At 40.5% G+C, this 13,344-nt stretch overlaps 1 protein-coding gene across 2 annotated transcripts in view; it reads right to left on the reverse strand.

Moving 5' to 3' along the window:
- Positions 1-13,344, reverse strand: part of pcca (propionyl-CoA carboxylase subunit alpha) — a 374,463-nt gene that overhangs the window by 345,892 nt on the left and 15,227 nt on the right. For both annotated transcript variants that reach the window (XM_043691289.1, XM_043691290.1), the window contains exon 4: positions 7,568-7,636. In XM_043691289.1, the coding sequence (XP_043547224.1) occupies positions 7,568-7,636 (69 nt within the window). The remainder of the gene's footprint in view (positions 1-7,567; positions 7,637-13,344) is intronic.

Raw genomic sequence — 13,344 nt, forward strand, 5'->3', positions numbered from 1 at the left:
TACCTAGATGTAAGCATATTGAGATGCTTATATATCTTGGTTTTAAGTCAATGGCCACAAATTGAATTTTAAAGTTCAATTTTTAGGGCTTTTTAAAGTTAGAAAATGTTCCAACTGGATATCTCAACGGAAAAAGAGCAGACAAGCACAGTTTTGCTTCATTAACACACAGGATACATCGCCTTACCAACTTCAATTGGAGGAGTGGCTGAACTGCTTGCAGGAAGGATATACTATCTCTAGGTTTCCTAATACTCCGCAATGCCTATTAATCTACAAAATGCAAGTACACAGCCCTTTGTTGTGTTTAATTCTATTTTTACCTTTGAAAGGGGAAAATATAAATGCATACCTTTAGAATGTGTTACTATTTTTTTAGAAGATTATAAACTGAAGGAATAGTATAAGATGATATAATTTAGACCCAAAATATGGTTACAATGAATTGTACAAAACACACACTTTCTCATTAAAAATACCTAAGAAATATTTTAAAATGCTCTCGCTCAGGAAAGTAGACTTTAAATTACAGATTCCCACAGTGCTGGCTCCAATCAGTCCAGTGAAACATATCAAAATAGAGTATATATGGAATAACATCACCTTTGATTTATTGTGGCTGGCTCAAAAATTCTTAAACTCTCTCAACAGCACTAGGGTATATCAGCACTTCATGAACTGCAGCATTTCAAGTAAGCGGCTCCCTAAAGCCTTTACAAGATAAACTAGGAATGAGTAAGAAATGCTGACCTTCTCAGTAATACCCAGATCCCATGAATTAAGTGAAAATAAAGTAAAAGGCTGAAATATTACTCCAATACTTCTTCAAATGTTGTACAAAATGTCATAAGCATTTTTGATTCCATGTCATTTAGCGCAAAATGTAAACAATTTAAAGTCAGTTTGGAAAAGGTATAGGCCATTATTCTTAAACCTGCTCTGCCATTCAGTTAGATCATGGCTAATCTGTACCTCCAATCCAAAATCCTACAGGTACGGGATTTGTCTCCTTCCAGGGGAAAAAAAAGGAAGTCTTTTATTTCTATAGAGCCTTCCAGACGTCCCAAAGCTTTTCACGGGCAATTAAGTGCTTTTGAAGTTCAGCCATTGCTGTAATGTAGGAACACAAGGCCTTTTCAATCAACATGTAAAATTTGGCTAAATGTCCAACTGAGTCACACAAAAATCTGGTTTCCAAAGAATGCATAGATGTTTCTGTATTTTAATATTAATCCTTGGGGTTTGCTGATCTCAACTGTTGTGGAAGTGATATTGGTTGAAGCATCATTGGAACACAGAAGGAGAATGTAAAAATGTGTACAAGTGTGAAAGAAAATCTACAATTCTCATTTTGTATCTTCATGTTCATGTGCAGTCACTAGTTGAAGAATAAATCAGCAGTCAGGAACCCAGCCACCCTCACCACAAGTTGAAGAATGATATGTGAAAAGTTTTACTGTCCAAGGTGAATTGGCTATTGAGGAATGAATTGTCCAGACATCCTCTACCACTCATGCAGAGTGGCACTCACCATCTAATTGGGGGAGAATAACTAGCATCAATGCAGAAAATTTGAAAACAAGATTGTGAGTGGCACAGTGGTTAGCACTGCTGCCTCACAGCGCCAGAGATCCGGGTTCAATTCCCGTCTCAGGCGACTGACTGTGTGGAGTTTGCACGTTCTCCCCGTGTCGGCGTGGGTTTCCTCCGGGTGCTCCGGTTTCCTCCCACAGTCCAAAGATGTGCAGGTCAGGTGAATTGGCCATGCTAAATTGCCCGTAGTGTTAGGTAAGGGGTAAATGTAGGAGTATGGGTGGGTTCCACTTCGGCGGGTCGGTGTGGACTTGTTGGGCCGAAGGGCCTGTTTCCACACTGTAATGTAATCTAATCTAATCTAAAAAAAAGATTCAATTTACTCTCATCAATCCTTGGTCACCATTGATAAATGAATTACAAGCAATGAAAATTATTATTAAAGAATGTAGTGTTAGACCAAAAGACATAGGAGCAGAAATTAGACTATTCAGACCATCAAGTCCACTCTGGCATTCAATCATGGCTGATAGGTTTCACAATCCCGCTTTCTCCCGGTAACCCTCGATTCTCAAGAACCTATCTATCTCAGTCTTAAATATGCTCAATGTCCTGGCATCCACAGCTTTCTGTGGCATTGAATTCCATTGATGCACCACTCTGACTGAAGAAGTTTCTCCTTATCTTCATTCTAAAAGGTCTTCCTTTACTCTAAGGCTATACTCTCAGGTCCTAGTCTCTCTTACCAATGAGTACATCTTTCCAATGTCCACTCTGTCCAGGCCATTCAGAATTCTGTATGTTTCAATTTGATAACCCCTCATCCTTTTAACCTCCATCGATTATAAACTCAGAATCCTTAAAAATTCCTCATATGTTAAGCTTTTCACTCCTGGGACCATTCTTGTGAACCTCCTCTGAACACGCTCCAGGGCCAGTACATCCTTCCTGAGATAAGGGGCCCAAACTGCACACAGAACTCCAAAAGTGAGCCATTTAGAGATTCAGAAACATATTCCTGCTTTTATATTCAAGTCCTCTCAAAATAAATGTCATCATTGCATTTGCCCTCCTAACTACTGACTCAACCTGCAAGTTTACCTCGAGACAATCCTGGACTAGAACTCCCAAGTCTCTTTGCACCTCAGACTTCTGAATTTTCTCCCCATTTAGAACATTTTCTCCCCATGCCTCTATTCTTCCTACCAAAGTGCATGACCTCACATTTCTCAAGTCATACTCGATCTGTCACCTCTTTGCCCAATCTCCTAACTTGTCCAAATCCTTCTACAGCCTCCCCACCTCCTCAATACCACCTGTCCCTTTACCTATCTTTGGATCGATTGCAAAGCTTAGCCAGAATACCTTCAGTTCCTGCATCTAGATGATTATAGTATAAAGTGAAAAGTTGTGGTCCTAACATTAAGCCTTGCAGTACACCACTTGTCACTGGTTGCCATCTTGAGAAGGACCCTTTTATCCCTTCTCTCTGCTTTCTGCCAGACAGCCAAGCTTCTAACTAGGTTAGTACCTTGCTTCTAACACCATGGGCCCTTATCTTACTCAGTAAGCTCCTGTGAGGTACCTTGTCAAACGCTTCTTGAAGTCCAGGCAGATAACATCTATTGGCTCTCCTTGGTCTAACATGCTTGTTACTTCCTCAAAGAACTCTAGCAGATTTGTCAGGTATGACCTCCCCTTGATGAAATCATGCTGACTTTGCCTTATTTTACCATACACTTTGAAGTATTCAGAAATCTCATCCTTCACAGTGGATTCCAGGATCTTACCCACGACAGAGGTTAGGCTAATGGGTCTGTACTTTTTCCTCTTTTGCCTTACTCCCTTTTTAAACAGGGGTGTCACGTTAGTGATTATCCCATCCTGTGGGACCCTTTCTTATCTCAGCAATTCCTGGAAGATCACCAAAAATGCCTCCACTATCTCTTCAGCTATCTCCCTTAAAACTCTGGGGTGTAGACCATCTAGTCCAGCTGATTTATCCACCTTCAGGCCATTCGGTTTTTCTAGCACCTTCTCCTTGGTGATGGCCACATTACTCAGCTCTGACCCCTCACTCTCTTGAATCTTTGGGACATTACTCATGTCTTCCACTGTAAAGACGGACGCAAATTATTCAGGTCTTCAGCCATTTCGTTGTTCCCCTCTACAAATGCTCCAGCACCATTTTCCAACGGTCCAATGTCCACTTTTGCCTCTCTTTTGCCCTTTATATATCAAAAGAAACTCTTATTGTCTTCTTTGATATTACTGGCTAGCTTACCCTCATATTTATTCTTCTCCCTCCTTATTTTTTTTTTGTTGCCCTCTGTTGGTCTTTGTACACTTACCACTGCCCTTCGCCACTTTATATGCTTTCGTTTTTGCTTTTATGCTATCCCTTACTTTCCTGGTCAGTTATGGTTGCCTAATCCGCCCTGTACCATGCTTCTTTTTCCTTGGGATGAATTTCTGCCATGTCTCCTGAATTACTCCCACAAACTCCTGCCATTGCTGTTCCAATGTCTTTCCTGCTAGGCCCCTCTCTCAGTCAATTCTACCTAGCTTCTCCCCCAGCCTCCTTAATTGCCTTTATTTAGCTGTAAATCTGTTATCTTTGATTCTATCTTCTCCCTTTCAAATTGCAGAGTAAATTCAATCATATTACGATCACTGCTTCCTAAGGGTTCCTTCACCTTAAGCTCCCTTATCAAGTCCGCCTCATTGTACAACACTAAACCCAATATTATCTGTTCCCTAGTGGTCTGCACCACAAGCTGCTTCAAAAAGCCGTCTCATAGACATTCCACAAATTCCTTTTCTTGCAATCCGCTACCAACCTGATTTATCAGTCCACCTGCATACTGAAATCCCCCATGATCACTTAACTTTGCCTTTCCTACATATCCTCTCTACCTTCTTGCACCCCAGCTCCTGACTACTATTGAGGCCTGTACACAACTCCAACTATGGTTTTTTTTTACCTTTGTGGTTCCTCAATTCTACTCACCACAGCTTCTACACCATCTGACCCTAATTCATTTCTTACTATTGATTTACTTTCGTTTCTTACTAATAAGGCAACCCCACTCCCTCTGCACACCTGCCTATCTTTTCAATAGGATGTAAATCCTTGAATATTCAGCTCCCAATCCCAATCCCCTTGCAGCCAAGTCTCCATGATGCCCACCATGTCATACTTGCTAATTTCAATCTGCTCCAAAGCCCACTTTCCTTATAAATTACATTGCGTGCATTCAGATTTAACACCTTCAGGCCTGTATTAACTGCCCCTCTTCTCATTGTCATTCGTTCATCCAGTGTGCTTGAAGTTTGATTGTTAACCCTTTCCACACACTCTTTCCTACTTGTGTCTGTGCTGGAGATTTTAATAATGTCTCCGAAGCTCTGCACTCTTACCTCCTCCTTTAATTCAGGTTTTCCAATTTCCACTATAGACATTATTACCTCTTTAGTTTCTTTTTTAAATTTAGCTGTTCACCTCTGTCCTAGATTTATCTATTTCTTTGGTACCTACATGGATCATGACCACTGGATCTTTACCTTCAATCTACTCAAGATCTACTGTTTCTACTCAATCTCCATTCTGTAAGCTTTCATGCAGCAATTTTCAGTTTTTATATTGTTTCTGATGATATAGCTTTGAACTTTGATACGTAACTAGTGTCATTTTTTTCTCTTTACAATGATTGTATGCTGTGTTACAACTTAACTAGCAAGTGTGTGCTGCTAACTTTTCTACAAGCTGTTCCAAAATTTCATTAAATCAGCAAGATGACCAATTTGCATGAGTGCAGCTCAGGACAAAAGCAATTCATACCAGGTGTCATCAATAGCACAAAAATAACTATTTATTGGAACACTCTTAACTTTAACATCAAGTCACAGAGATGTACAACACAAAACAGATACTTTGGTCTAACTCACTCATGCCGACCAGATATCCTAAATTAATCTTGTCCCATTGACAGTATTTGGCCCCTATCCCTTTAAATCCTTCCTATTCATTTACCCATCCTTTTAAATGTTGTAATTGTACCAGTCTCCACCACTTCCTCTGGCAGCTCATCCTATGAAGACACTACCCTCTGCGTGAAATTGATGGCGCTCGGCTCCCTTTTAAACCTTGCCCTCTCATCTTGAACATATGCCCTCTAATTTTGGACTCCCCTACCCTGAGAAAAAGACCTTGATGTTACGACACGAAATAAACTCTCCTGCTTACTGTAAACCAGCGACACAAAAACGATTTATCCCGTGCAGAAATCGGTGAAAATTCGAGAGGCCAAGTACTATTTAAAGTAAAAATTAACAACATTATATCTTAAAGTATAACAGAGAATAATTAACTAACAACTATTTACAAGTCTTTCCTCTAACCTATCTTTGACCGTCCCCTTCTACAATACTAGTCCAATAAAACTCCCAAGTAAGATTTTCAAAACCAGGCAGCTTTCAGTTTTCTCTGTATTCCTATCTTTTTTTCTTCTTTTTTGGGGTTCTACTTCACAAGTTACGGATCGATTAAGGTACCTTCTGAGAGAGCTATTTTTCAGACAGTCTTTATATGTTGGTAGCTTGGCAGTTCTCCTCTCAACTGTTCAATTTCCCCCCACCCACCCCCGGTCTTATTCCCCAAAGTATCGGATTGTGTCATTGGCTTAAGGTTGTCAATATGCTAAATTCAAACTGGATTGGAGTTTGGTATTTTCCAGGGTATAATTTAAACTGAATGGCCTAATTTGAATCTGTTTTGTCATTTCCAGGCAACCAGCTACCCCAGTAGCTGGACCACATGATACATTGTATCTTTTTTCAGAACACTTGGTCCTGTCAGGTGGGTTTTGCTAGCTTTTAACTCTCTTAAAGGTACAGTACACCCACATCTTCATAGCATTGGCTATTCACCCTATTCATGCCCCTCATGATTTTATAATCCTCTATAAGATCAACCGAGTCTCCGAAACTCCAGGAAAAATAGCCCCAGCCTATTCAGCCTTTGACTATACCTCACATCCTCCAATCTTGGTAACATTCTTGTACGTCTTTTCTGAACACTTTCAAGTTTCACAACATCCTTCCTATAGCAGAGAAATCAGAACTGAACACAGTATTCCAAAAGTGGCCTAACAAATGTCCTGTACAGCCACAACATGACCTCCCAACTCCTATACTCAATACACTGACTAATAAAGGCAAGCAAACCAAACATCATCTTCACTGTCCTGTCTACCTGCGACTCCACTTTTCAAGTGTTATGAACCTGCACAACAAAAAAAAGAGAAAATAAAGGATTTCAAATCTGCTATTACATGACATAAATTAAACCTATTGAAAAACCGTAAATACACACAAACACCGACGCACATTCAAGATTAGGCGAGATAAAAGACAAACATGAGACCTCTCAATTGGAAGATGAAGATCCAATCGTACTATTTCGAAGAGAAGCGGGGAGCTATCCCAGGTGCCCTGTATAGAAAATATTCCTCACCCACCACCACTAAAAGCCACCACATTAGCAGAAAATGTGGGGAACTTAAGTGTAGATTGCTAAACTCCTTACATGACAAAAAGTGACTACACTTCAAAAATTACTTAATTGGTTTCAAAATGCATTGGGATGTCATGAAATTGTGAATGGTACCATATAAATGTAAGTCAGTATTTCACCCTATCTCGTTCCATTTCCATACTCAGTTTTTGTCATTCATATAGCAAAGCATTCCAACATCTTTCAGGTCACAAAACACACAAGGGAAACTGTCAAAGTTATACTGATTCACATAAGAGAGCTTTCTCGTATATAGCTAAGTGACAAGTTACAGTTTCTAACTTTGCTAAGCAGCTCTTCCAGCCAAACAATACCATTTTGGAATTGTTTCTTCTGCATTTAAGTTAATCTCCACAAATTAATCATAAGGTGCATTTAGAAAAATCACAATCTAGTTATACATTCAAAATGCAAAATAAAAATAGGGGTTAAGTTATAGATTGATAATTAGTGACTTACAGCATTGGAGTCCACATCGCTATGAATTGCAACTGTTTTTATGCCCATCTTCTTGCAAGTCTTAATGATCTACAAAAGAAACACAAAATCCATGAAATCAATTATTTAATTATACTTTTTTTAAAACATAACTTCAGACAACTTTTTGATTCTGTTGAAAACTTCCTCCTTTGTTTCTGCTTGATTGGGGGCAGATGCTCGCAGGTAAAGGGACGGCTGGAAAATGGGAAGCCTTCAGGAATGAGATAACAAGAATCCAGAGAAAGTATATTCCTGTTAGGGTGAAAGGAAAGGCTGCGAGGTATAGGGAATACTGGATGACTAAAGAAATTGAGGGTTTGGTTAAGAAAAAGAAAGAAGCATATGTCAGTTATAGACAGGATAGATCGTGTGAATCCTTAGAAGAGTATAAAGGCAGTAGGCATATACTTAAGAGGGAAATCAGGAGGGCAAAGAGGGGACATGAGATAGCTTTGGCAAACAGAATTAAGGAGAATCCAAAGGGTTTTTACAAATACATTAAGGACAAAAGGGTAACTAGGGAGAGAATAGGGCCCCTCAAAGATCAGCAAGGCGGCCTTCGTGTGGAGCCGCAGAAAATGGGGAAGATACTAAACGAGTATTTTGCATCAGTATTTACTGTGGAAAAGGATATGAAAGATAAAGAATGTCAGGAAATAGATAGTGACACCTTGCAAATTGTCCATATTACAGAAGAGGAAGTGCTGGATGTCTTGAAATGCACAGAGGTGGATAATCAGGTGTATCCTAGAACTCTGTGGGAAGCTAGAAAAGTGATTGCTGGGCCTCTTGCTGAGATATGTGTATCATCGATAGTCACAGGTGAGGTGCCGGAACGTGGTGCCACTGTTTAAGAAGGATGGTAAGGACAAGCCAGTTAGCCTGACGTCGGTAGTGGGCAAGTTGTTGGAGGGAATCCTGAAGGACAGTTTCTACATGTATTTGGAAAGGCAAGGACTAATTAGGGATAGTCAACACGGCTTTGTGCGTGGGAAATCATGTCTCACAAACTTGATTGAGTTTTTTTGAAGAAGTAACAAAGAGGATTGATGAGGGCAGAGCAGTAGATGTGATCTATATGGTCTTCAGTAAGGCGTTCGACAAGGTTCTCCATGGGAGACTGGTTTTCAAGGTTAGAGCTCACAGAATACAGGGTGAACTAGCTATTTGGATACAGAACTGGCTCAAAGGTAGAAGATAGAGGGTGGTGGTGGAGGGTTGTTTTTCAGATTGGAGGCCTCTGACCAGTGGAGTGCTACAAGGATCAATACTGGGTCTTCTATTTTTTGCCATTTACATAAATAATTTGGATGTGAGCATAAGAGGTACAGTTAGTAAGTTTGCAGATGACACCAAAATTGGAGGTGTAGTGGACAGCGAAGAGGGTAACCTCAGATTACAACAGGATCTTGACCAGATGGGCCAATGGGCTGAGAAGTGGCAGATGGAGTTTAATTCAGATAAATGCGAGGTGCTGCATTTTGGGAAAGCTAATCTTAGCAGGGCTCACACACTTCATGGTAAGGTCCGAGGGAGTGTTGCTGAACGAAGAAACCTTGGAGTGCAGGTTAATAGCTCCTTGAAAGTGGAGTCGCAGGTAGACAGGATAGCGAAGGTGGCGTTTGGTATGTTTTCCTTTATTGGTCAGAGTATTGAGTACAGGAATTGGGAGGTCATGTTGCGGCTGTACAGGACATTGGTTAGGCCACTGTTGGAATATTGCGTGCAATTCTGGTCTGCTTCCTATCGGAAAGATGTTGTGAAACTTGGAAGGGTTCAGAAAAGATTTACAAGTGTGTTACCAGGGTTGGAGGATTTGAGCCATACGGAGAGACTGAACAGGCTGGTGCGGTTTTTTTCTGGAACTTCGGAGATTGATGGGTGACCTTATAGAGGTTTACAAAATCATGAGGGGCACAGATAAGATAAATAGGCAAAGTCTTTTCCCTAGGATCGGGGAGTCCAGAACTAGAAGGCATAGATTTAGGATGAGTGGGGAAAGATATAAAAGAGACCTAAAGGGCAACCTTTTCACGCAGAGGGTGGTACATGTATGGATTGAGCTGTCAGAGGAAGTGGTAGAGGCTGGTACAATTGCAACATTTAAAAGGCATTTGGATGGGTATATGAATAGGAAGGGTTTCGAGGGATATGGGCCGGGTGCTGGCAGGTGGGACTAGATTGGGTTGGGATATCTTGTCGGCATGGATGGGTTGGACCAAAGGGTCTGTATCCATGTTGTACATCTCTATGACTCTATACTTGATAGTCTCTCTCACCTCCGAAACAACAGGATGACAATATTCATTATTTGGATAGCATTCTCTAATCAGATAACAGAAACAATGCCACACTTCTCACATCGTTACCAGGCCACTGATGCTCACTGTCAGAGAAGCAAGGAGGCAGAATTAATCTCCACATTGATTGCTCCTAATTTCTACACTCTCTGTATTGATATGAGTAAATTATGTTGGAACAGAGGGGGAAAGAAAGCATTTAAAAGACAAAATCTCATTTAAGCTTTCCAAAACTCTCACAGGATAGAAGAAAGCCATTCAAACGATAGTGGCTGTGCCAGATCTGCAAATTTCTAAAGTCCATTTTAAGTACTTAACAAGTTTCCTTTTGAAAGATACTAATGAATCTCCTTTTTGGCCAGTATATTCCCAGATTGCAAAACCTCAGTGAAAAATAACTTTGTTTAACAATGAATCGAAATGAAATTCCTTCATACTGGTATTGCATTTTGATAAAACAAGCAAAGACAAGACTTCAATAATTAAAAGTATGGCCTTAGACAGTGTTGAAGAACAGAGGGATCTAGGATTCAGTTACACAAGTCTTTGAAGTTTGTATCACTCATAGATGTGGTCGTTAAGACGGCATTTAGCATGCTGGCTTTCATTGCTCAGACCATTGAATATAGGAGTTAGGATGTTATGTTGAGGTTGTAGAGGATGTAGGTGAAGCCTCTTGTGGAGTACTGTATCTAGTTCTGGTCACCCTGTTATATGAAGGTTGTTATTAAGCTGGAGAGAGTTTAGAAAAGACTAACCAGGATATTGCTTGGAATAGAGTGCTTGAGTTGCAAGGAGAGGCAAAATAAGCTGGGACTTTTTTCACTGGAGCACAGGAAATTGACAGATGACCTTAGAGAGGTTTATAAAATCATGAGGGGCATAGAAAAGGTGAATGGTAGGTGCCTTTTCTCTGGGGTGGGGAATTTCAAGTCTAGAGAGCATATTTTCAAGGTGACAGGAGAAAGATTTACAAAATACATGAGGGACAATTTGTTTTACACAGAGTGTGGTTTGTGTGTGGAATGAATTTCAATAGGAGTGGTGAATTGGGGTACACTTACAACATTTGGATAAATACATGAATAAGAAATGTTTGGAGGGATACGGACTAGGTGAAAGCAGACGGGACTAGTTTAGCTTGGGATTATGATCAGCATGGACTGGTTGGACCAAAGGGTCTGTTCCCATACTGTATGACGATACAACCTGATAAATTAAAATTCAATGATAAACATAGGGGTTTTTAGCTGTGGATTTTATTGTAGTTTATAGACTTAAATGAGTAATTCAAGAAATTAATTTTCAAAATGTACTATGCAGTTTAAATTCAAACATTAAAGTTTCAGCAACATTAGCCATCTATCAAGGTATTGCTCAAGGACAAAGACCTCTCTCTTTTTCTCTCCATTCCAACTTATCTTTTGGCGAGGTTATTGCTCACACATGCAAGTGATTTTGAAGAAAGGTTGTCAGAAGAAAGAACGGAGATAATGCTGAAGCCAAGGTCATGTCACTGAGATGCCAGGAAGGACCATCATTCCTCAGCAGCCATGTTCCTTTGAAGGAGAAATTATGCCAACAGTGTGACTACTGGAGTTTTAGTTGATCTGACTCCTGCACTCTAGCATCTTGACCACTGAAGTCCTGGAGGTGGCCAACAACACAACCCCCATCATCCAGAGGAGCCACACCACCCTCAAGCTGGACACCAGTTGTGGCGTGAAGTGCAACATGTTGAAGGGTTAGGTAACAAGCAATCAAGGCAGGTTACTGCTTGACATCCAGGACAAAAAGAACAAAAAGCAAATAAAACAGCCAAAACTGATACATCAGACAACTTTGCAGCAAAGATGAGACACTTGCAAAGTACTGAGCTCATGTTACGCATACTCCAGGGCACAGGAAAGAGTGCAACTCCAGCATCATCTAAAGAACACAAACCTGAAGCATTGGAAAACCAGCCCAAGCCTCCCAAAAACAGTGTTGCCTGTGCAAGATAAAGATTGCTTGCAGTTAAGGCCAATACTGTTGATTTTTCTTTAATGGATATTGAATGAGATGTTCGAGGAAAACATACATGAATGTTTTTTGAACAACATTGAAATAATGAATATGCATTCATAATGCACTATGAAAATAGTAAAAATATTGCAAGTTTCTTCACGGAAGCATGAGAAAACAAAAGTTGACACCATGCAGCAAAAGAAAATGTTAGGATACCGTCAAAGGGGGAGGTTTAAAGGAGACATTGAAAATGAGGAAAGAGAACTGCCAAGCAGGCACAGTCAAACGTATAAAATATGAGGTTACATCAACACAGGCCACTCCACACAACCCCTGATGACCTGAACAAACTGTGGTAAGGGTCAGGAGATGCAACTTTCTAACTGAGCTGCAATAAAAATATGGAGGAAGGAAATTTTTAAAACTTACTTGGACTTGTTGGGCCAAAGGGCCTGTTTCCACACTGGAGGGAATCTAATCTAATCTAAAAAAGTCATAACCCAGAAATGAGAGCACTAAAAGAAGCAACAGGTATATGGGGCGGCACAGTGGCTAACACTGCTGCCTTACAGCACCAGGGAGCCGGGTTCAATTCCCATCTCGGGTGACTTTGTGGAGTTTGCACATTCTCCCAGTGTCTGCGTGGGTTTCCTCTGGGTGCTCCATTTTTCTCCCACAGTCACAAAGATGTGCAGGTCAGTTGAATTGGCCATGCTAAATTGCTCATAGTGCTAGGTGCATTAGTCACACGGATATGGGTCTGGATGGGTTACTCTTCGGAGGGTCGGTGTGGACCTGTTGGGCCAAATGGGGCCTGTTTCCACACTGTAGGGAATCTAATCTAATGAACTAGGAATCCAGGGGCCAAAGTTAATGCACTGGGTCATGGTCTCGAATCTCACTACAGCAGTGGTGGAATTTAAATCCAATTGATTCAATTTGAAATATAAAACTAGTAATCATAACCATGACAGTTATCAATTGCTGTAAAACCCAGCTACTTCATTGATTTCTTTAGTTTCTCTGCTTACAAATGACAACAATGTGGCAGCACAGTTGATGTGGTCTATATGGACTTCAGTAAGACTATTAACAAGGTTTCAATTGGTAGACTGGTTAAAAACCTAACAGCCCATGGGATCCAAGGCAATTTGGCAAATGGGATCCAAAATTGGCTTAGTAGTAGGAAGCAGAGGGTGATGATAGAAGGGCGTATGTGTGACTGGAAGCTTGTGTCTAATGGTGTACCACAGTATTTGATGCTGGGTGCCTTGCTGTTTGTCATGTGCATTAGTGATCTGGACATAAATGTAGAAGGCACGATCAGTGAGTTCACAGACTACACATACATTAATAGCAGTAAGTACTGTGACAGAGAAGCCTTACATGACAGGACAATAAAGACAGGCTGGTTTGATGGGCTGAACAGAAGTAAATGGATTCTAATGC

The sequence above is a fragment of the Chiloscyllium plagiosum genome, chromosome 6 (genome assembly GCF_004010195.1).
Source record: "Chiloscyllium plagiosum isolate BGI_BamShark_2017 chromosome 6, ASM401019v2, whole genome shotgun sequence".
NCBI lineage: Eukaryota > Metazoa > Chordata > Chondrichthyes > Orectolobiformes > Hemiscylliidae > Chiloscyllium > Chiloscyllium plagiosum.